General features: G+C 30.6%; 10 protein-coding genes across 10 annotated transcripts; 6 read left to right on the top strand and 4 right to left on the bottom strand.

Moving 5' to 3' along the window:
• Positions 1-96: 96 nt before the first annotated feature.
• FG379_002961 (uncharacterized protein) lies at positions 97-3,411 on the bottom strand (the record flags this gene model as incomplete). The annotated part of the gene is made up of 1 exon (XM_067328591.1): positions 97-3,411. One exon carries the CDS (start codon positions 3,409-3,411, stop codon positions 97-99), a length of 3,315 nt encoding a protein of 1,104 aa, XP_067182173.1.
• Positions 3,412-3,784: 373 nt separating this feature from the next.
• On the top strand, positions 3,785-4,696 carry FG379_003067 (uncharacterized protein; the record flags this gene model as incomplete). The annotated part of the gene is made up of 1 exon (XM_067328697.1): positions 3,785-4,696. The coding sequence occupies one exon, from the start codon at positions 3,785-3,787 to the stop codon at positions 4,694-4,696; it is 912 nt and encodes a 303-aa protein (XP_067182279.1).
• A 380-nt stretch (positions 4,697-5,076) lies between these two features.
• On the bottom strand, positions 5,077-5,853 carry FG379_003056 (uncharacterized protein; the record flags this gene model as incomplete). Its single annotated transcript, XM_067328686.1, has 2 exons — positions 5,077-5,704; positions 5,759-5,853. 2 exons carry the CDS (start codon positions 5,851-5,853, stop codon positions 5,077-5,079), a joined length of 723 nt encoding a protein of 240 aa, XP_067182268.1.
• An 88-nt stretch (positions 5,854-5,941) lies between these two features.
• On the top strand, positions 5,942-6,742 carry FG379_003045 (uncharacterized protein; the record flags this gene model as incomplete). Its single annotated transcript, XM_067328675.1, has 2 exons — positions 5,942-6,024; positions 6,079-6,742. 2 exons carry the CDS (start codon positions 5,942-5,944, stop codon positions 6,740-6,742), a joined length of 747 nt encoding a protein of 248 aa, XP_067182257.1.
• A 994-nt stretch (positions 6,743-7,736) lies between these two features.
• On the top strand, positions 7,737-8,516 carry FG379_003034 (uncharacterized protein; the record flags this gene model as incomplete). The annotated part of the gene is made up of 1 exon (XM_067328664.1): positions 7,737-8,516. The coding sequence occupies one exon, from the start codon at positions 7,737-7,739 to the stop codon at positions 8,514-8,516; it is 780 nt and encodes a 259-aa protein (XP_067182246.1).
• Positions 8,517-8,796: 280 nt separating this feature from the next.
• On the top strand, positions 8,797-10,161 carry FG379_003023 (alpha tubulin; the record flags this gene model as incomplete). The annotated part of the gene is made up of 1 exon (XM_067328653.1): positions 8,797-10,161. One exon carries the CDS (start codon positions 8,797-8,799, stop codon positions 10,159-10,161), a length of 1,365 nt encoding a protein of 454 aa, XP_067182235.1.
• Positions 10,162-10,248: 87 nt separating this feature from the next.
• On the top strand, positions 10,249-11,790 carry FG379_003012 (sugar transporter; the record flags this gene model as incomplete). Its single annotated transcript, XM_067328642.1, has 1 exon — positions 10,249-11,790. The coding sequence occupies one exon, from the start codon at positions 10,249-10,251 to the stop codon at positions 11,788-11,790; it is 1,542 nt and encodes a 513-aa protein (XP_067182224.1).
• A 24-nt stretch (positions 11,791-11,814) lies between these two features.
• Positions 11,815-13,092, bottom strand: FG379_003001 (chromosome assembly; the record flags this gene model as incomplete). Its single annotated transcript, XM_067328631.1, has 1 exon — positions 11,815-13,092. One exon carries the CDS (start codon positions 13,090-13,092, stop codon positions 11,815-11,817), a length of 1,278 nt encoding a protein of 425 aa, XP_067182213.1.
• Positions 13,093-13,221: 129 nt separating this feature from the next.
• FG379_002990 (9 transmembrane domain) lies at positions 13,222-15,279 on the bottom strand (the record flags this gene model as incomplete). The annotated part of the gene is made up of 1 exon (XM_067328620.1): positions 13,222-15,279. The coding sequence occupies one exon, from the start codon at positions 15,277-15,279 to the stop codon at positions 13,222-13,224; it is 2,058 nt and encodes a 685-aa protein (XP_067182202.1).
• A 484-nt stretch (positions 15,280-15,763) lies between these two features.
• On the top strand, positions 15,764-22,471 carry FG379_002960 (polyketide synthase; the record flags this gene model as incomplete). Its single annotated transcript, XM_067328590.1, has 1 exon — positions 15,764-22,471. A coding segment is annotated over one exon (6,708 nt), but the record flags the coding sequence as incomplete, so codon positions are not given.
• Positions 22,472-22,495: the final 24 nt, after the last annotated feature.

Raw genomic sequence — 22,495 nt, 5'->3', positions numbered from 1 at the left:
TCCCTAAAATCAAAAGTTATTTATTCCCCTTTCACCTTTTTTTTTAACCTCACCTGATTAATCATAACTTGTTTAGTCAGTTTACTTGCCGCGTTTCTAATCTCTAAATTCTGAATGAAAAGTGGCTTTAAAAATAGTTATAATAACTTGTAATATTATGAAATAAAAACTTACCAGGATAATACTCAATTGATTTAACGTCGAATTTTTAATAAAATTTAACTGTTGAACAAAATGGCTCCATTCCTCCCCAACTTCGGATGTAATGTGTTTGTTGGTTATTCCAGTTGAAATAATTTTTTTGAGTGTGGAATAAATACAGTGAATATACAGATGAAAAAGCTTTTTTATCACATTCATTGTTTCAATTTTTATAAAACTCAAACTTTCTACGTTCACTTTAAATGAAGTATCAATATTGATTACATATGGTTCCAATCCAAGTAACACCTTTCCTAGTTTTTTTATTTCCTTCTCTAGATTTTTCCTTTTCTGTCTTTTTATTCTTTCTTTTCTCGCAAAAATTGCCTTAATGAACAAACCTATCTTTTTCAGTCTCATTTTCGAGCTCTTACGTAAATATATTATTGGAATCTCCTTTGTGGAATCTTCAATAGTTTCTATACTACCAACGAGGAAATCGAATAAACATGAAAAATTATAGATTCCACGTGTGTATGGTACCAATAAATTCTTTGATAATCCATAGAAGATAGTCATATTCTCGAGAAGAGACTTCAAAAGATACGATTTTGAAGAAAGTCTTTTAAAATTCTGTTTTTTACCTTTAACCTCAAAATTTGGCCATATTTCATCAAATAGCCCACTAATTTCAAAATATATTTTTCTCTCTGTATTATCTGTTGTTATTATTTGTTTCTGAATAAGATTGTACAACTCATCAACTTGAATCATTTCAACAATTTTTACATACAATCTGCAACCCAAATACTCGGAATTTTTTAGTGATAAAATTTCATTCTTATAATTGCATGAACCACTTGCCCCAAAGTCAATAAAATTAGAATTCATTTCACTGTTATTAACATTCAAAGGCTCTGCTACTGTTTTTATTACCTTCTTTAATGTTCTATACACAGCCTTTGTAAATTCACTGGCAATATAAAGTTCATCCTTATTATCATAAATCCTAAGAGCTGTAGAGTAAATTAACAAGTTTTTGTTATGGTTTTGCACAGAATTCTGAAGAAAACCCCTTCTTCCAATTAAAATGTTTCTTGAAAGGGTTACGAACTTATCTAATAATGATATTTTATATCTTAACTCATTTATTGATTTTTTTAAATTATTTCCGGTGGAATCAATAATAGAAGGACCAAGTGAAGTTGTAAGTGGTGAAAGTAAATAAGTAATGTTATGTTTATCCTTATTTATTCCCTTTCTGCGATAGTAATGTTCCCTATTAAATATATGGCTTGCAAGTTTCATCTTATATTTTTCAAGACTCGACACGCAATACTCGACTTCAGGAATTAGCCCACTTAAATTTTTAGAAACAGCCTTCAGTTTTGTTCTAATTATTTTCGCCATACCTAAAATAATTTGAAACTGTGATAGAAGCTTTACAAATTGAATATGAAATTTGGGAAATTCTTCAACCTCAATATTGTTTTTTCTCTCTCTTAATTTGTCAAATAGTAAATTCCTTGTGTAAATTGTAATTTTTCTCAAAGCACGTTTTACTATTTCAAATCTATTTTTCAAAGAAAATTGATAGCTTATTTGAATGTCTAATTTATATTTACAATATAAATACTTATTAAATATTTCAATGAATTCTGAAGGCTTAGAATCAATGTGGTTAATTTCACGATGTAAAGTTCCACATTCTTTGCTTGTAAGTTCGTGTTTTTTATCTTTTATATTTTCAATGCTATAATTTATAAACTCACCATCTGTAAAAGCTCCAATAATTATTGAAACAGCATTTAATGAATTACTCAACTTGTTACTCGAACCAAATAAAATATCTCTTGGAGAGTATTCACTTACAGCAACAATCTTATTATATGTATCTGTAATCTTTTCAATCGTTTCCATCTCACATTTTTTCAATCCATCTAGGTTTAAAATGGAGTCCATAACTTTAAGTTCTATATAATTGTTTATTTCTGTGTCTCTCTTTTCCTTCTTTGAAAACGAAGAATTAATGTGCAAATCTAAGGTGGATGATTGTTCAATTTTTTTGTGAAAATTCATAATAATCCTGAATTGATCATACAGCTTCAACTTTAATGCCATCCATGAAATATAAGGCTTTGGAGGTGTATAGTGTGAGTTGCTTTCATGCAATTTGTAGTAATAACTATTCCAAATTGACAATGCAAAGTTATAAAGTTGATTTAAATGAGACTTTGTCTCTTCAATCAATCTTATTCCGAGAATTACCTCTCTAGAAACTCCAGTTTCCAAAAAATGGCATTGAAGGCGAAAAAATAGAGTTAGAAACAAAGTTGAGCAAACTATGCATGTCTTTTTTGTGTCGCTATCTCTGAAAAATTCAATACAATTGAAATCACTCTTCAGTTCAGAGTTTATGAATTTCATTTTATCAATTAATTTTTTTGGATACTCTAAAGATAAATTCATGCCCATTTCAGAAATAAATGAAAAGTTATCTTCAGAGTTTGGAGAAATCAAAATCAATGATGATGCTAAAGGTAGAGTCTCAATAATGTATCTTGAATATCCTCTTGAGAGTGAAGCCATTTGTAGTGCCTCCCATTGGGATTTTTTCACATCCCTATTACCCGAATAAAATCTAATTAAATCAATATTCGTGCTAATTGCTGTGAAAATTAATGACAATTTATATGCCATTCTTTGAATTTCAGGAACTACACTGTAAATCGTATTATTTACTACATTCCATGGTATTACCGAGATAGTCCTATTAATATAGTCGAATTCTGGAATTACTTTTGTAATCAAGTGGTTTTTAATCGATTCACCCATATCATCAGTATTAACTTCAAATATATTTGTTAGCTTGCAATTATTTATTTCTTCTAAAGCTGCATTTATTGTAACTCCATTTGTTGAAAATGGGGTTGTAATATTTGACTGTAAGGAAAATGAAGAAATAAATGACTCCATAAACAATATTTCATCTTCAATCTGATAGCTTGTATCATTATGTTTGGTAGCATTATCCATATTAAACTCATCTGAACTTTCAATGTACTCTCTAATAACCCTAATGTGTTCCTTAATCAATGAAAATGTTTCAACCTCAGGTGCAAAAGATACTGAAACATCAAAAAATTTGACTTTATCTTTATCAGTAAAACCATTACAATATTTGTAGCGACCATATCTACTACAGTCACACAAAATATAACTAAAACAAGTTAACAACTCCAAAAGTAGCAATATAACCTTATATATCATTTTATCCTCCTTTCATTGGGCAGTATATGACAATTTGATAAATGCGCCATCTGCCAAGAATAGTTGTTTGGATAATAAATAGGGCACACGTATAAACAAGAACACTACATAAAGTACGAAAATTAATGGATGAAGTTATAAATCTTTATGTTTAAAACTTCAGATTCGCTAAACTAAAACTATATTTTGTATCTTACATTTTGTCTTATTTTTTTCCAATATTTAGTGTGAGAATCTGTGTGATAAGTAAAGCTTTTATTTACTAAAGATAAAAAGGATTATGAGAGTAAATATTTTGTAGTTATTTTAGTGGATTTTATCATTTTTTTATATTTGTTATAAATTGCAAATTTACATAACTCTTGAAATTAATATGAAATCTGAGATTTCGAAAATATCTTTTAAATCTGAACAAGATTGGTCAGTTCTTCCTATTAAAGCAGTGTATGACATTTCAGATGAATATGATTCAAAGTTAAATGCTAAACTCTATTATCGGAATACGAAAATATACAATGAAGGTTGTGAATATGAAAGTGATAGCGTTATTTCCAAAAGTGACATGAGCAAGTTTCTTTCAAAGAAAAAAAATAAAAACCAAATTAGAATTAATACTAAATCTTCAACAGAAAATGGCAACAAATTTAGTGCTAAACCAAAAAATTCAATAAATAATCAAATGAGCTATCAAAGCCTATTCACAAAAGAAAACTATCACAAAATTAAGAAAAAAGTGACAAAAATATCTACAAAAGTTAAAAAAAAAAGTGATAAAATAATAACTCGTAAAAAAATATCATTTTGTTCATGTACAAGGCCAAACGTCATTGATGATTATAATCGTATACAATTTAATGCCGTTGAAAATAAGCCAAACCACATAAAGATCAGAAATGAAGACAACACTGAATCTTCTATTGAAAGAAACGAAATTTGCTCCCAAATAGACAACTACTTTATTGACGAAATTAGACAAATCACTCCAGAAAGCAAATTGGACAAAGAAGATAACAATTCTAATGCACCTGACTACAATATAGAGAACTCTAAAAGTGCGGACATAGATCATTTAGAAGATGAATATCCCAGAATTTATAGTGAGAGCATGGATTTATGGTTCTTGTCGAGAAAACTTGCGGAAATTCAAGTAGTTTCAAAAATAGATAAACCAAAGGATAAACCATCAGAAAATATTCCAATCTCACAAATAATTTTGAGAACACTTGACTGGTATGAAACATACAAAGCAAAAACGATAAATGATCTATCTAAAAAATTGCAATAGAAACCATAGATTATTAGTACTATAAAATTAGAAAAAAAACACCTACTCTTTAAGGTATTCCGCCACAAATAACGCGTTACCGCAGGATATATTACGATTTTCGGTTTCATTTTATGAGAAAGAATGTCAATATTTAAGGTAAGTAACATTTTTTTGCTGAGAGAACTTCACTTTAATTCCCTCTTTTAGGATAAATTTTATTCTCTTATGGAAAAGGGTACAGCTTCCGGAAGACAAATTATTTGGATCGGTGTAACTTCCGTTCTTACACTCTGTGTTCCTGTATTGTTCTACTACGAAAAGGAGTGTCAGGCGTATGAGATTCATTCTAAATTAATTCAAACACAAACAGAGTAATGAGGGAAGTGGATTTAAATTCTTCAAAGTATCCCAAGTATCTCCTCCAATTCGCCACATATTTTTGAACAACATATATATGTTGGCATACTAATATCACAAATAGATATGTAATGTGAATAAAAGGAACTGTAGCTGTCACAAGTAGAGCCCTTAGATGTTGCACCAACAACAAAAATTAACTTCTGTATACCCCCATTATTAATTATACTTTTGATCTTCTCTCTCATAAACCTTTGAAGGCTCTCCCTCCTTGCAACTCTTGAAAATCCGACCACTATTTCTGCGTTCGATAAACATTCTTCTATTGTTTTATTTATAGTATTTAAAATTACCATTCCATCTGGAAGCCTGAGCTCTCCTGTTGGCGACGAAAGAAACTCTGAAAATACTTTACTAAATACCTTAAATGACCTTGGAACACGAAATTTTGGATCGACCCTTATTACTTTCCCATCCTCATTAAGAATAATGATTTCTGATAGGTACCCTGCCTTACAAAGTGGACTGTCAAGTAGCATCAAAAGAGAATTATGTATTATGTCCGGTCTCACTTCTTTTTCCTTAAACGATTGACTTTTTTTCTCAATTAAGTTCATCACAGTAATCAACTCCTTTTTTTCATTTTTATTTTTGTTAACATACAACGTTCTAAAAGAGTGAAGGTTTAATTACGAATGTCGTGAAAAAAAAATTGAAACTTACGCATTTAACAATAAGACACTTATTTTTGTACCTTCAAAGGTGGATTTATCTGATGGTATTTTTCTTATTTTATTCCTACGAACTATTTCTTCCATTAATCCTTCTTTCTATAGGAATCTAAAATTAAAGATAGGAGCGCCCATCAACCTTTGACCTATTCACCTCAATTATTTTGAAAAAAAAATGTTTTCAAACACTATCCAAGTTCCTAGAGATATTTCAAAATGGAAAAACGAGCAGAAGTTGTTTGTTGTTCTCGATCAGGCGTAAGTTTAACTTTTTTATGATTTTTTTTCCTACTTTTTACACATTTTTTGTAGTTGTTTGGAACTCTTCGAAAAAAAAAATAAATCACTGGAGCTTTTAAGTGGAATTGATCACCAAAGGAATAGGATAGAAGAATACTACTCATCCTGCAAACAGAATATATTTTCAAAGGAAGAATTATTATTGAATATTAGACCAGACATAGTTCATCAATGCCTACTCGCATTATTAGACTCGCCTTTAAATAAGAGTGGCAAACTACTCGTTTATATCAGAACTACGGGAAACATATTAATTGAGATTAATCCGCAAATAACTATTCCAAGAAGTTTCAAGGAGTTTTCAATCTTAATGGTTAATTTATTGGTCAAGAGAAAAGTCATTGCAACAGAGGAAAACATCGTTTTGATGCAAATAATAAAGAATGATTTGGAAAAAATACTACCAGCAGGTAGCAAGAGGTTTGGACTATCTATTAATGGGAAATTGAATAATTTAAGGACAAAGATTACTGGAACTTATGATTATAGTAATAATTGTAAAACTTTCAAATCAACTGCAATAACGTTTTTTATAGGTGCGGTTGCATATGGTGATCCAATAAAAAATTGCAAGTATGTTGAAGAATTAATTAGCATTAGCTCATATCCTCTTTCTGCTGCTTTGTGTTGCTTAAAATTATGCAATGAATTTGAATATTTATGGGGCATTTGTTAAGTTCATCTTCGTTAAGTTCTGTAATATTTCTTTATCTGTCCACTGAGAAACTCTTTTCGCAAGCTACCATTGGACTCGCCACTTTTAACCACGTATAAACGTTAATTTCACCTTAATAAAAAAAAACTGAAAAAACCATTTTTATTACCATTTATTGGTTGGAGTATCCTCTCTTGAAAAGTTAATGACATTTATATTTCCATAATAACTGGAAAATAGACATCATTTTAATATGACTTTTTTTCTGCTTCCTACCAAACACTTTAAACAAGAACTAAAATTAATATGAGAATCATGCACTGTTCTTTGATTTAAGTAACTCTACCAATAGCAAACAACGTCTTTTAATTCAAAATCTACAAATAAAAAAACTCAACTGTGTTTGAATAAAATATGAAATCATTATATATACACAGTAATCATTCATTAGAATATCCAGTAATTTAGTTATAATTGTTAATATTAAAATCAAAATGAAACTTTCCTTTGTGCGTTATCACTGTTTTTGTAAAGTCAACAAATAAAGAATCAAAAGTAAACTAGATCAACAACTGAAAAAAAAACTAAAACAACTCCGAGAAATGTGTTGGTGCCAGAAGAATGTATTAATATTAGATATACTTTACATCCTAACTTGAGGATAAAACATGATTTTGTAATTGAAATCACCATAACATCTTATTGTTTTATATATTAAAATAGCAAAAAATACTTAATTATCATGAAATAAAAAAAAGTCGCTAGGAGCAAGGATTCCCATATAATAGAAGATAACTCACCAGTGAAGCCTAAATTAGCGTAATGAGTATTTTTAGAACATCAGTTAAAGAAGTTTAAATGTCCATTTTTAATGACTATATTTTTCTGGGGGAGGTTTTTTTAACTAAAAACTCAAGACACTATTTATTTATTTATTGAAATTACAATTATCGTCAAAGACTTTTTTTAGATCTAATTTTTTTCCCGAATTCCATGGCGACAAAATTCAAATAAAATGGGAAAGAAGAAAAGTTACAAAAATTTGATATTTTGTTTGTATTTTGTTTTTGTTATTAATTTAATATTTGCCAGAGGTGAAAATATTGAAAATAATGTAAACTATAAGTTAAATAAGTTTGAAGAAAAAATCATTGCTCTTGGGTTGAATGTGCCTATAACAGCATCCTGGCAGTTGATTATTACTCTCCTCTCAAGAGAAGATTGCAGAGTTTGTATCACTAACCCACCAAAAGAGTTGACTGAAAGTAAAGAATCAACTCTAATAAAATTATCTAGGCCTTGGTTATTTTTTATTCACCCTGTAAAAAGCATAACCAGTGAGGTATTAATAACTCCAAGGTTTGAATTCCTAGATTACATTTCCTCATATATTGAAATTGACAGATGCATGATGGAAAATGGGCAGAAAGATGTTAACTCAATAATTATTACAAAGAGGAATATACTGGGGTGTAATTTCATGCTAAGGAGGATGTTGAAGGCGGGATTTGTTCAAATGAATCTTGCGAACGAATCCGCCGAATTACAAACAGAAGAAACAAATGAACTTGGAACTATTGCACAAGGCATATACGGACAGCATATAATGAATAAAGATCAATGTAAAAATCAAAATAAGCATGTTACCGAGACACAGGAAATTCACAAACTTTGCGGGTTATTCTTATTGAAATTGTCTGGGATGTTACACATTATTTCGGCAATGACCAGTGTAAAATTTAGAAAGAAGGCTAGAGTGTACGCTAAAATATGTAGATTATTAGAAACAACTTAGAATCCTAACAATGTTTAGTACTGAATCTTGCAAAAATATCCGCCTAAACTAATTCAGTATCCCTGTAGTATTAAGAAAAATCATTTCCCGCCTTATCCCGCAATTGCCCTAACCCCACATTAGAGTGGACAACCCCACACTAGTTATTAAAGGGCCGTTTTGTGTTTATTAGTTGGACCACAGATTAAACGCAATTCTCTGAAGACACCTCATCATTGGTTTCTTCTCAGAATACTGCTTTGAAATCACTGTATATAACACTTAAGGTTGTTTTGTTAAAATGCGTGAAGTTATTTCAATACACGTTGGGCAGGCAGGAATTCAGATAGGTAATGCTTGTTGGGAGTTGTTTTGTTTAGAGCATGGCATTAATCCTGATGGAACAATGCCTATGTCGGAACAGAATATGGGAATTTCTGATGATGCCTTCAACACGTTCTTTAGCGAGACTGGGGCAGGTAAACATGTTCCGAGAGCTGTTTTTGTTGATCTTGAACCGACTGTTGTCGACGAAATAAGAAGTGGGACATACAGGCAATTGTTCCATCCTGAGCAGCTCATTAGCGGAAAAGAAGACGCTGCAAATAACTTTGCCAGGGGGCATTATACAGTCGGTAAGGAAATATTGGAAGTTTGTCTTGATAGAATTCGCAAGTTGGCGGATAACTGTACAGGGCTTCAAGGTTTCCTTATGTTCAACGCCGTAGGTGGCGGAACCGGTGCTGGACTTGGAACTCTTTTGCTTGAGAGACTATCAGTTGACTATGGAAAAAAATCCAAGCTAAATTTCTGTACATGGCCGTCACCCCAATTAAGCACTGCCGTTGTCGAACCGTATAATGCTGTTTTGTCAACCCACTCTCTCTTAGAACATGCAGATGTTGCAGTAATGTTGGATAATGAGGCAATATATGACATCTGCAGAAGAAACTTGAATATTGAGCAGCCAGCGTATACCAATTTAAATCGCCTAATAGCGCAAGTTATATCTTCCTTGACGGCCTCCTTGCGTTTTGATGGTGCCCTAAATGTAGACATTACTGAGTTCCAAACTAATTTGGTTCCATATCCGAGAATTCATTTTATGCTTTCTTCGTACGCTCCTATTATTTCTGCGGAGAAGGCTTTCCACGAGCAGTTAAGCGTAGCGGAAATTACAAATGCAGTATTTGAACCGCAAAATCAAATGGCTAAATGTGATCCAAGACATGGGAAATATATGGCGTGTTGTCTCATGTATAGAGGCGATGTTGTACCCAAGGATACCAATGCTGCAGTTGCCACCATAAAGACAAAGAGAACTATTCAGTTTGTAGACTGGTGTCCAACTGGTTTCAAGTGTGGAATTAATTATCAACCACCAACTGTGGTACCTGGAGGTGACCTTGCGAAGGTGATGCGTGCGTGTTGCATGATCTCAAATTCCACTGCAATTGCGGAGGTTTTCAATAGAATGGACCATAAGTTTGATTTGATGTACTCCAAGAGGGCATTCGTTCACTGGTATGTTGGTGAAGGAATGGAGGAAGGCGAATTTAGTGAGGCGAGAGAAGACCTTGCGGCCCTGGAAAAGGACTATGAAGAAGTTGGTATTGAAGTTGCTGATGGGGATGATGAAGAAGTGCACTATGAAGGTGATTTCTAAGCCTCTAATAGTTTTGTATTTACTCGTTAGATGATAGGCAATGTTAACCTTTACCGCCTAATTTTTAGTCTGACTTCTCTTTGAACCATGAAATTTTCCTTCTTCAGTTACTGCCAAAAACGCTTACTTGTAGTAGGTTTGTTGTCGCTAATTGTTGGATATTCGTTTGGTGTGACGAATGTACAGAGGGAAATGTTAGTTCATTATCTTATCCCGGGTTCCTTACGTTTTATCAAGAACCACGAGGCTTTGAGAATAACAGTAAGTACAAGAATAGAGAGGCCCGTCATGATAGTTCTCAATTCTTCAATTTTTTTTGGTTCTTCTATTGGGTCTTTAATTGTAACATTTATTACAAACCGCTTTGGGAAGGTTAAAACTTTATTGGTTACATTCTCATTGTTTGCCTTAGGTTCTTTTCTTTGTGTCAAAAAAGAGTTGTTAATATTTTCACTTGGAAGATTTATATCTGGAATTGGGACTGGAATCTCATTTTTGTTGACCCCTTCATACATTCAAGAACTCACTAACAAACAGAATCAAAATTTATGTTTAGCTTTACACAAGGTAATGTTTTGTTGTGGTATCTTGTTGAGTTACTTGCTTAGCAATATAATACCGTCTTTTATTAAATACTTCATTAAAAAACAACTCATTGTTAACTTCAACTATAATTTACTTAATGGTCTTCAGAATTATCACGAGGGATTATTGGAATATCCAAATCATAATGAAATAGTCACTAAATTACATAAATATTATCTATGTTCAACTATTTCAGTAAGAACACTGTTCTTAATACCTTTTATTATATCAGCATCTTTACTAATTATCTCTTTTTTTAAGAATTTCGATGAGACTCCGTTACATTACATTAAAATTGGAGATATCAGTAGAGCAGAAGAGATTGCGAGAGAAATATACGGAGTCAATGACACAAGAAAAATAATCAAGAAGCTTTTGGATGAGGGTGGGAATGATGTACCAAGGTCTAATCTTCTTCAAATACTTGTTGATCCATCTCTTAGAATGACTTTAATCTTCATTTTAATTGTTGTATTCACTGGAATATCTACTGGTTTTGTGCCGTTAGTTACTAGTAGTAAAATTTTTACACGATACTTAAATATTAACCACGATTTATCAGCTATAATTATAGCTCTAAATGGATGTTTCTTGGTTATATTTACTTTCTCTGGTATTTTTTTCGAAGTTTATATTGGGAGCAAGAGGCTTCTTTTGTTTGGTCTGGTCCTGAATCTCCTATCTCTTACATCAATATGTTTTTTTCTTTATTATTATAACCAAGGTAGCATTGTTAACAAAATAGTGTCAATAGCATTCATAGTATCAATTACTTCATATGGTTTTGGAATTATCCCAACAATGTCAAAAATAATATCAAATAACCTGCCCAAACAACTTTATTCTGCATTTATTCCATTTATACTTGTATTTTTTTGGTTAACTGCTGCATTGTCAACTATTTTAATCGAATTATTACCAATACCTATAATGACATTTATATATGCATTTTTAACATTTTTTTCATTGGTTTCAATTTCAATAATAAATTATAAATACATTGAATATTCAGATCAAGTTCTAAGAGATTCATATATAACTTAAAATATACTGTTACTCGAACAAGTCCTAACTATTGAATTTCAAATTTAGAAATGCTATTCTTAACACTTCATTATTTTTTTTACTAATTATACTAACAAAACTAATTAATTGGAAAAAATTATCTTCTCCTATGAAATCCAGCAATCTGTTTATCATGTTCTGCTCTTTTTCTTGTTCTTTTATTTCCTTCTCAACTTTAATTAAACTGTAAAGATTACTCTCATCAATTAATCTATGGAGAGGTTCCATTTTATTATGTGACTTTGCTTGATCAGTTGGTTTAGTTGAGTTCAAAACGTTTGAATAATCTCTTATGTCAGTAAAGGCAGTCTCTATTTGTCTATACCTAATATTATTAAGAACAAATTCCAGACTATAAATGCCTTTTCCAAAGGAAATATATCTTTTTTTAGACAATTCTATTTGTTCTCTAAATATATTAATCATTCCATCGTTCCTTATTTTAAGCCTTCTAATGTCTTCTGTCAAATTAGTATTTTCATCTCGTAATTTATCGAGTTTTGAACTCAGAGTGGATATCTCAACATTCTTTTCGTTAATTAAATTTGAAAGTTCCCCTACTTTAATATTAATCAACTTTATGTTCTCTTCTAACTCTTTTTCATAAATTAATTTCGACTCTATTTCATTCTCCAAAACCGCATTTTTTTTTCTCAAATCCCTTATTATTAATTCGTACTGTTTCTGAATTACTCTTAGTTGAGAAAGATATAAGCCATTTTCTTTTTCATTCCTATTCCTGAGCTCAATTTTAATAATATTGTTAATGTAATCATTTTTATCATCTATCGATTTATTTAATTCAGTGAAATGATTTTCAACACTGCTTTTCTGCTCCTCAATAGTCAAACATAATTTGTCATTACTAGTGTTAATGGAATCAATTGAGGATATGACTCTCTTCAAAAAGTTTTCTAAATTTTTATTAACTACTTCATTGTTTTTCTCAATACATTGATCGATATTTAATTTAATGAAAGCTTCATTTTTTATTAAATAGTCATCTACTTTTTTTTCAACAATTCCAATAATTTTCTCTAATGATTCCCTATGTTCACTCATTATTTCAGACTTAATATTATTTATTGACATCAACTCCCCTCTTGAAACTGAAATTAATTCCTTTATAGCATCATTTCTCTGTCTTCTCTCCAGCAATGACCGTACTTTCGCTGCCTTTTCAGTTAGTTCATTAATTGTGATTGAAAATGGAACAGATGAGTTATTGAACTTTCCACTATTTAAGTTAGAGTTTAAATTTTCCTTTTGTGAAAACATCATTGTTGTTTTACAAAATTGAAATAAATCAATCTGAGTCCACTAATGACATGCGTGAAAATCCCTTTAATGTCACGTCGAAAAAGCGCGAAGTTTTAGCCACAACTGATCTAAATTTAGTTTGAACGTAAATTAAATTATAAATGTCAAGAGCTCCACAGAATCATCCAAACTTCTAAATAACCTAAATATATCTTGTTCAAATGTTGGGTGTATGTATGGTGAACTAAGTATCCCCACCTCTGCTGCACAATTTATTTGATTTCTAACTTCCGATGAAATATTTATGAACTGATGAATATGGTTTAAGCTTATTTCGTTTCTAAGCCCATTTATGGCACAGCTTTTTGCCAAGAAACGATGATAACAATAAATATGTAGTACACATAGGTCTATTGTATTTAAAGCCATTTCTTGCATCAAAAACAATGTTTGTGTCATAACTTCATCACTGGAAATATCTTTGTTTTTTGGGTATAATTTGTTTGTTCTTTCTCCTTCGTTCTTATTCTGTAGGGACTCATTTTTCATTTTATTCAGTAAAAACATAAAAATTTCATTTCTTTGGCTGACTATCGAATTTGAAATATTCCAGTTTGGGGAGATTGCTCTTTCAATATTTGAGCTTGAAACAAAGGGATTGTTTAGCTTTCTCGAAAGTAGAATATTACAGCACCACCAATCATTCATGCCTCTAACAATATTGTTATTATTTTCTCTCATTTTGTCAATTTCGTTATGTTTTAAGAACCAATTGTCAATCTTTAGGTGAGAGGGTAAAAACTTTCTATCGAGTCCCAGAATTGACTGTATATCTATCTGTAAATCAACGTTTGCAACTGCAGTGAACTTTGTGTGTACCGAGGAATCCAATAAAAGGACAGTAGAAAAAATGTTTTCAAGTTGTTTCTGTAACCTTTCAATAACACGTAATGTTCTATATTCGTATTCCAACCACTCTTCAAAAATATTCATTTGATTACGCTCAACACCTCTTTTTTTGTAATTTTTTCCACTCAATATTTTACTTCGAATATAGAAGAACAATATTATAAAGAAGCTAGAAAAGGATAGTATTGAACAAAGGAAAATACAAGCATTGTATATTGCTTTTCCTGGAGTAAATCCTTTTTTCTTTCTGAATAAAACTCTTTTGTTTATATTATCAACAAATTTCATGAAACCTCCAGTAGGAATAAACTTGTTTGATGTTTTATTCCCATTAAAAATTGAAGTTTGTGGCAAAATCTTCTCTGGTATCCCCGAAAATACCAATGATCTGAAGTTGGACGATTGTAACTCAACACAATACCAGTAAAACGCCACAACAAGAAATGAAGTAAGAAACTTTAGAAATACCGTGGACAAAGTTCCGTCTATTTTCTTAGAAAAAACAACATCAAATGTTAACAACTTAATTATAAATTGAAAAAAACTTAAAACTCCAGGAATACCAATTCCGGTTATATATAATGGAAATGTAACTAAATATGATAAACCAGTAATAATTAATATATTAGAGATGCCTCCTTCACCACCTTCTATAATTAAACACTTGATAAACTTGAAATAGTCTTTCAAATAGAAATTGTCGTCAGAAAAATCCAATTTGGACGAATGTTTGATATATTTTTGCGAAGATATGAGAAAAACATTTTGATTTTTGCCAAAGTAACGAATGAAAGATAAACCGCTAGTTGTAAAAAAAAATATTCCTAGGAATGGAGTTAGTTCAAATGAAAAGAATGTTGACAAACTCCACAATTTAACTATCGAATATGTTGCAGAAAAATAATGTAAGCATAACCAGATCCATCTTGATGTGAAAATCAATTCCCAGAGTACATATCTCGGAATTGTTAATATCAAATCATTAAATAATGTAATAGATGCAGTCAAGTATTGTTCACTAGTTATATTTATTATCCTACTTAGAAGCAATAAGAAAAAAACCAACTGTCCAGTGAACCCATAAAATAATACAACAAATGAGTTAATGAGCACCTCTCCGGATTGTTTGTAGTTTATAATAATTGTGAGAAATGAAAAAACTGAACTTATCGTGCACCAATAAAGCAATGGTTTCAAACTTGAAAAAAATGTTAGAAGCTGGAGACTTTTGTTGTTCACGCATAAGGAGAATTCATCTTCCTGTTCTTCTCTATCTTTTCTGTGTTTACTTTTAAACATCCTATAAATGGGAATTTAACTATAAAAAAAAGACGCGGGTTCCACTGGTAATTTTTTCTCAATATATTTAAAAATGAAAAGTAAAAAAAGTGCATTTATTAACAATAATTATATAAATTGATATGGCAACTGCAAAATTTAACTTTTTTATTCTTTCTATTTTAGATATTACAATGAAGTTCCTCTTCATTTTCCAAAAAAAATACCTTTCATTAGATCAATATTAAAAACATTGTCGCTTGTAATTTTCTTTTGCAATGTAATCTACTCAAAACCTAACAAAATATAGAAAAAATAATAATAACGACTTTTTTTTTTATCCGTGTAATTTTATTGTGCAATGTAATTATGCAGTAATTAATCTTTTCGAGTTTATAGTGCCGCAGTGTGAGGAATAGGTTATGGCATATTTGCAAAAGGTAACTTGCAGAAGAGTGAATTTTAATTATTTTCAAATTTCTCATAAAAAGACTATTTTTTAGAAATGTTAGATACTAACAACTTTAACGATAGGATCATTAACCAAGTTGAGCATTTTTATAAGAAACATCCAGAAAAGAATGCATTTGTTTGGTTAAATGATCAGGGAAATGAAGAGTCGGTTATTACCTACAAGTGCTTATGGGACTCAGTTAGATTTATTTCTAACTTCCTGACAAACGAGTTGTGTCTAAAAAAAGGAGATCGAATAATATTATGTTATTCTCCTGGTTTAGACTTTATCTACTCATTCTATGCTTGTCTTGCTAGTGGAATTGTTGCAATACCTGTTTATCCAGCTGATCCAAATAACAAATCTCAAGTAGAAAGATTAAGAAAAATTGTAGATATGAGTCAGGCAACTACATGTCTAACTCATTCATCATACAACAGAATTATTTCCTTATTCAAATTTAAATATTTCAATGAACCACTTTGGAATGCAATCAGCTGGTATTCAACTGATAAAATACTTAAGGATAATATCGATAAAAAAATCATTGATATTGAGGAAAATGACTTAGAAAGAAAAAGTTCTAATTACAATTATGACAATTTGAATGATAATTGTATTAAATATAAAAAACCTTATTGTGAACCTTCTGAATGTGCATTCATTCAATTTACTTCTGGATCAACAGGAAACCCAAAAGGTGTAATTGTAACTCATGGCTCATTATTCTACAATTCTGTTCTTTGTATGAAGTCATACCACTTTTCAGAATACAAAAAAATTGAAACCGAATTTGAACTTAACGACAAATTCGATTATAATGAAATAAATTATATCTTGAAGAATATTATAAATACCAGAGATAAATTTGTCAGTAGATTTGGGCATAACTTAAGAGGAATGTCATGGTTGCCAATGTATCATGATATGGGCCTTGTTGGATTTATTGTTAGTACTGTAATAATAGGTTCAGAATCAATATTGCTTTCACCATTTTCATTTATTAAAAAACCATCTCTCTGGCTAAAAGCAATATCGAAATATAAAGTTGCTGCAACAGCAGCACCAAACTTTGCATTTGATTATGTATGCAGAAAGATAACAGATGATGAGTTAAACGAAATAAAAAAATATGGAGGGTTGAATTGCTTAAAACATGGTGGTATTTTAAGTGGTTCTGAGCCCATAAGAGCAGGAACACTCTCAAGATTTTCAAAAAAGTTTGCAGAAGTTGGATTCTGTTCCTCTTCTTTTCTCCCTGCATATGGTATGGCAGAAAATACATTAATAATTTCTGGGCTTAAAAAAATGAATATGTTGTTTCCAAGAATACTATCATTAAAAAGCGATTCTCTAAAGCCTGGAATGAAAATATCAATAACTGATGAGTCATTTTTGCATTGTGAATGTGATGATTGTAGATTTTTGAGAAAACCGGATATTAATGATTACAATAAGGAAGTTGAAAAAAAATATATTGTATCATGTGGTCATAAAATTACAACTGAAGATGATATTATTGTTGTTTGTCCAAATAAGAAAACCATTCTTCCTGAAAATCATGTCGGTGAAATATGGGTTTCATCTAAAAGTAAGGGTGCAGGTTACTCTCTTTCTAAAGAACTTACAAAGGAGATATTTTTTGCAGTCCCAAATAATCCCAAAAATGAGAAAACTACATATCTAAAAACAGGAGATCTTGGATTTATTAATAATGATCAGATATTTGTTGTTGGAAGACAGAAGGACTTGATAATAATAAGAGGGAAAAATTATTATCCACAAGATATTGAAGAAGTATTGGATAATTCACACCCACTTATAAGGCCAGGATGTTCAGTTGCCTTTTCAATTGAAATAGAAAAAGAGGAAAAGCTTGCAATTGCCACTGAAATAAGAAGTGAATCAATTGAATTACCTAGGAATAAAAGTATAAGACATATTTTTGAAAATTTAATATTTAAAAAAGAAAAAACACATCCTGAAGAAATAATCACTGCTATTTCGAAAAATGTTGTAAATAATATCGGGATTGAGCCAAGTAGAATAATATTAATTAAAGAAAGAAGAATTCCGAAAACATCAAGTGGAAAAGTTCAGAGATCAAAAACAAAACAAATGATAATAGATGGCGAGTTAAACAGTTTTATACTAGTAGACAAGATTTATGATATAGAACTAAAGAATAAAATTGTAGAATTAAATACAAATGATGATTCAGATTATCATTCTGTATTTAGCGAAAATGAAATTCCAAATTTTATATTAGAAAAAATTAAGTCAGTATTCGATTCAATTATAGGTGAAAACAATTTTCCTGAATTAGATGATCCGTTACTTTCTTCAGGAATTGAATCTATGAAAGCAGTTGAAATAAGTGAAGCACTTTCTAAAGAATTTAATATGGAATTGCCAGCATCATTGATATTTGACTACCCTACATTACGCTTATTAATTGAGCATATAGATCTTTTAAAAAATGGTAACGTTGTTGATTCATATAATATTTATTCAAAAACAAATACGAAAGGAAAAGACTGCGAACTTGTTATCTCTTCACTAAATGCACATTTACCAGGATTTATAAAGATTAATCCATTCAAGGAATTATGGGGTGATCTTGTAAGTGGTAAAAACAAGTTCTCATCGGTTCCACATGAGAGATGGAATACATTTTGTTTTCATGAACATAAATCAGTTTCTTCAATACTTAAAACTAGAAATTACTACACAGATATAGGAGGGTTTTTAATAGGATCCGAATACTTGGATACAAGTTCTGTCAAGATTTCACAAAAAGAAGTAGAATTCATGGACCCACAACAAAGATTGCTTCTCAGAAACTGCAAAAAAATTATTAGTAATACCGTTATTCCAGACAATAATGTTGGAGTGTATGTTGGTTGTTGCTCCAATGACTGGAGTCAATTAATTTCAAATTCAGATAAATCTTCTGTTTTTTCTGGAACAGGTGCATCACCATCAATACTGGCAAACCGAATTTCTTTCTACAATAACTTCACTGGCCCATCAATAACTGTTGACACTGCATGTTCATCAAGTCTAGTTGCTCTTGATATCGCCATTAATCATATGGGACAAAATAATATTTCGACAGCAATTGTATCTGGAGTAAACCTTATCTTGAATCCAAATGTTTATGTCACACTTTGTAAATCAAAAATGTTATCAACTTCTGGAAAATGTGCACCTTTTGATGAAAATGCTGATGGATTTGTTAGAGGAGAAGGCTGTATTATGATTTGTATTCAACACTCTTCGATTGCGAATAAAAAAATAGCCAAGATTCTCGCAACATCTGTAAATCAGGATGGTAAAACATCAACATTAACAGCACCAAAAAAATCGTCGCAAATATCGGTGATAAAAAATTGTCTCGATAATTCAAATTTACTTCCGTCTGAAATCAATTATTTCGAGTCTCATGGGACAGGTACACCTTTGGGTGACCCAATTGAAGCAGGTGGAATTTTAACACTATTTAATTCTGAAAAAAATTCATTAGTTTCTAAAGGAAAAATTCTTCATAAACTTGTTGTTGGAGCTATAAAGTCTAATATTGGACATTTGGAAGGTGTTGCCGGGTTAGCAGGATTGTTAAAAGTCTTATTGGTCATGTCTAAAAGATACTTCCCCGGGATTGCAAATTTACAGGATCTGAACACTCATATCAAAAAATTACCAATAAATATAGATGGAAATAATGTTATTTTCCCAACTTCAGCAAATGGTTCACATTTCAGTGAAATAGGAATAACCAATGATGTAAAACTTCGTTCCGGGGTCTCTTCTTTTGGTTTCGGTGGAACTAATTCTCATGCAATCCTTGAAGAAGGTGAAGATATAAATTACATTTGGGAAATAGAAAACGAAGAATATTCATACATTCAAGAAGGAAATTATTTCCCTTGGACACCGAGATTTCATCCATTTATTTCAACAAAGGAAAAGGAAGATGAAGAGTTTGTGTATTGTATTTCAGGTGCTAAATCTTTCAAATATATCAAAGGACATGTTATTTCTGGGTCAATACTTTTTCCTGCTTCGGGGATTCTAGAGATCATAGTATCTATCTGCAAAATGGCTTCTATTGATATTGCAATAGGTGATAATCCCATTTACTTTACAGAAAAAAATAGTGAAAATAGAATTGAAAAGTTCCGTTCTTTTAAGAACCTTGAAAATTTAGACTTTGAGTCAAGAATTGGAATCATTAAATCGTCACCAGTGATTATTAAAGAATTAGAGATAAGATCACCAATAATTATTGATGAACTAAATGACAATTCGATAAAGGGAGGAATTAACATAAACTCTGGAAATTTATCAATTTATTCTGAAAAGAATAATCATTGCAAATGTAATACAAGCATTATGATTGACCTCGAGGGTGATTATAAAATTATGCTTGACAATTCATATTCTTTAGAGAATCTCAAAGAAACGTGTTTAGGAAGAACCATATATAAGAATGAGCTGTATAATTTATTTGATAAATCAGGTTACAATTACTCGGGATTATATCAATCATTAGAATATGTCTGTGTTGGAAATGATATTGCATATGGTAAAATAAATACTTCAAATATGGAAGAAAATTATCCATTTTATATATCCCCCTGGATTCTTGATTCTGCATTTCAGGTCTTAGGTGGTTTTTTACTTTTAAATAATGTCAAAGAAATCTTTATTCCATTAAGTATTGGCGAAACAAAAGTCAGTTGTGAGAAATCATACATAGGAATTTATTCTATCGTAAAAATTATAACCAAGGATGAAAATAAGGTTTGTTGTGACGTTTATTTAGTTAATGAAAACGGAGGTGTATTAATTGAAATATTAAATATGAATCTTATAAAAATAGAAGCTGCAATACTAAAACCTGAAAGTAATAATTTTGTTGAAAACAAAGTAAACAATGAAAATGAAGGATTAACTGTTTTTCCAGAAAAGAACACAATAAGTGAAAAATTGGATTGGAGACCAATAGTTACTTCTGAGTTAGATGAAATAAAAAAGTGTAAAGTTGAAAAATATACTCTATTTACAGGAGAAGAAAACTTTCCCTTTTTTAATCTTGAACTTAAAGATACAGTTAATTCCGTATTAATCTCAAATAATGAAACTATATCTAATAATAAAAACATTATATTCTGTGAATGTAAGATAGATGAAATCGAAAAAATACTCACAAAAATAAATGATAACACATCTATTTACGTGGTTACAAAAAATGCAATACCAATTGGTATGAGAAAAATAGAAAATATCCCTAAGGAGAACATTTTTTGGGCGTATATTAGTCAATTGTCTTCAAAGAAAAATACTAAAATAAATGTTATTGATGTGGAATCATATGAAGATATAAATGAACTAATTTTATTTGGGATTCACAGTATCGAAAAAATTATCTCAAACAATCTGCCCATATACACCGAATTCAACCATATTGTTATCCGGAGATTTAAATTATTGGGTGAAAAAACAACATATATTGGTTTCTCATTGCTTAAAATTGAAATTGATTCATTTGGAGTAGAGGAATTTGCATATAAACTGGAAAAAAGAGGTGAACTTAAAAATTTCAAAATAAATTACAATAAAAAACCAGAGTTTAGCTCAGTTTTGGAAAAAGACCAAGTAAAAATACAAGTAAAGGCCGTTGGATTAAATTTCAGGGATATACTAAATATTATGAATCTCTACCCTGGAGACCCTGGGGAACCCGGAAGTGACTTTTCTGGTATAATAATAGAGAAGGGAGAAAATGTAAATGATTTTTATATTGGTGACAAAGTTTGGGGATTTGCAGAAGGCTCTTTCAAAACAAAAATTGTAACCTCGTCAAGGCTCATTACTCATAAACCAGAATATTTGACATTTGAAGAAGCAGCAGCACTACCTGTTATATTTTGTACAGTTGAAGCATCATTTAATGATATCTATAAGGTTAAAAGAAATGATTTTGTTCTTATTCACGCCGCGACCGGTGGAGTAGGAATTGCTGCTGTTCAATATTGCTTGAATATAGGAGCAATTATTTTTGCAACTTGTTCCTCAAAGTCAAAGAGGGAGTGGTTGACTGGAATAGGTGTACATTATATAATGAGTTCCAGAGATTCAAACATTTTCATTGAAAAATTTAATCAATATTTGATGATTGCATCTAGAAAATATAAAAAAAAGCCGGAATTAGATGTTGTTCTCAATTGTCTTTCTGGTGAATTTATTCATGAATCATTTAAGAAACTGAAAAGAGGTGGTACGTTCATTGAATTAGGTAAAAGAAACATCTTATCAGACTTTGAAGCGAATGAAATATATCCAGAGAAGATATATAGAAGACTAGAAATAGATGAGTTGGTAAAAAATGAACCAAATTATATAAGAGATTTGCTCTTAAGATATCATTTAAAGGAAAGATATCAAAATAATCCTATTTTGCCAGTTAAAACATTTAAAATGGAATCCTCCACTCTTGAGGCGTTAAAATACTTGCAGAAGGCATCACATATAGGCAAAATAGTTGTTGAATTACCACCACCTCAAACATTGATGTTTGAGACTTACAAGAATAATTTTATCGAATTTGAAAAAATAACTAGATTCGCTAACGAGCTACTAGAGAAATACAAAACTAGTGAAACAATAGATAAGCTTAATTGCATTTCTATAAATAATGAACCAAGTGATCCAATCATAACAAAGTTTATAAATGAAATAATTCAAACAGGGAATGTCGCTGGACCACTTAAAATCATT

Source organism: Cryptosporidium bovis (assembly GCF_009768925.1).
Source record: "Cryptosporidium bovis isolate 45015 chromosome Unknown contig_5, whole genome shotgun sequence".
Lineage (NCBI taxonomy): Eukaryota > Apicomplexa > Conoidasida > Eucoccidiorida > Cryptosporidiidae > Cryptosporidium > Cryptosporidium bovis.
Note: the sequence above shows the minus strand (reverse complement) of the source record. Positions and strands in the feature narration are given on the sequence as shown.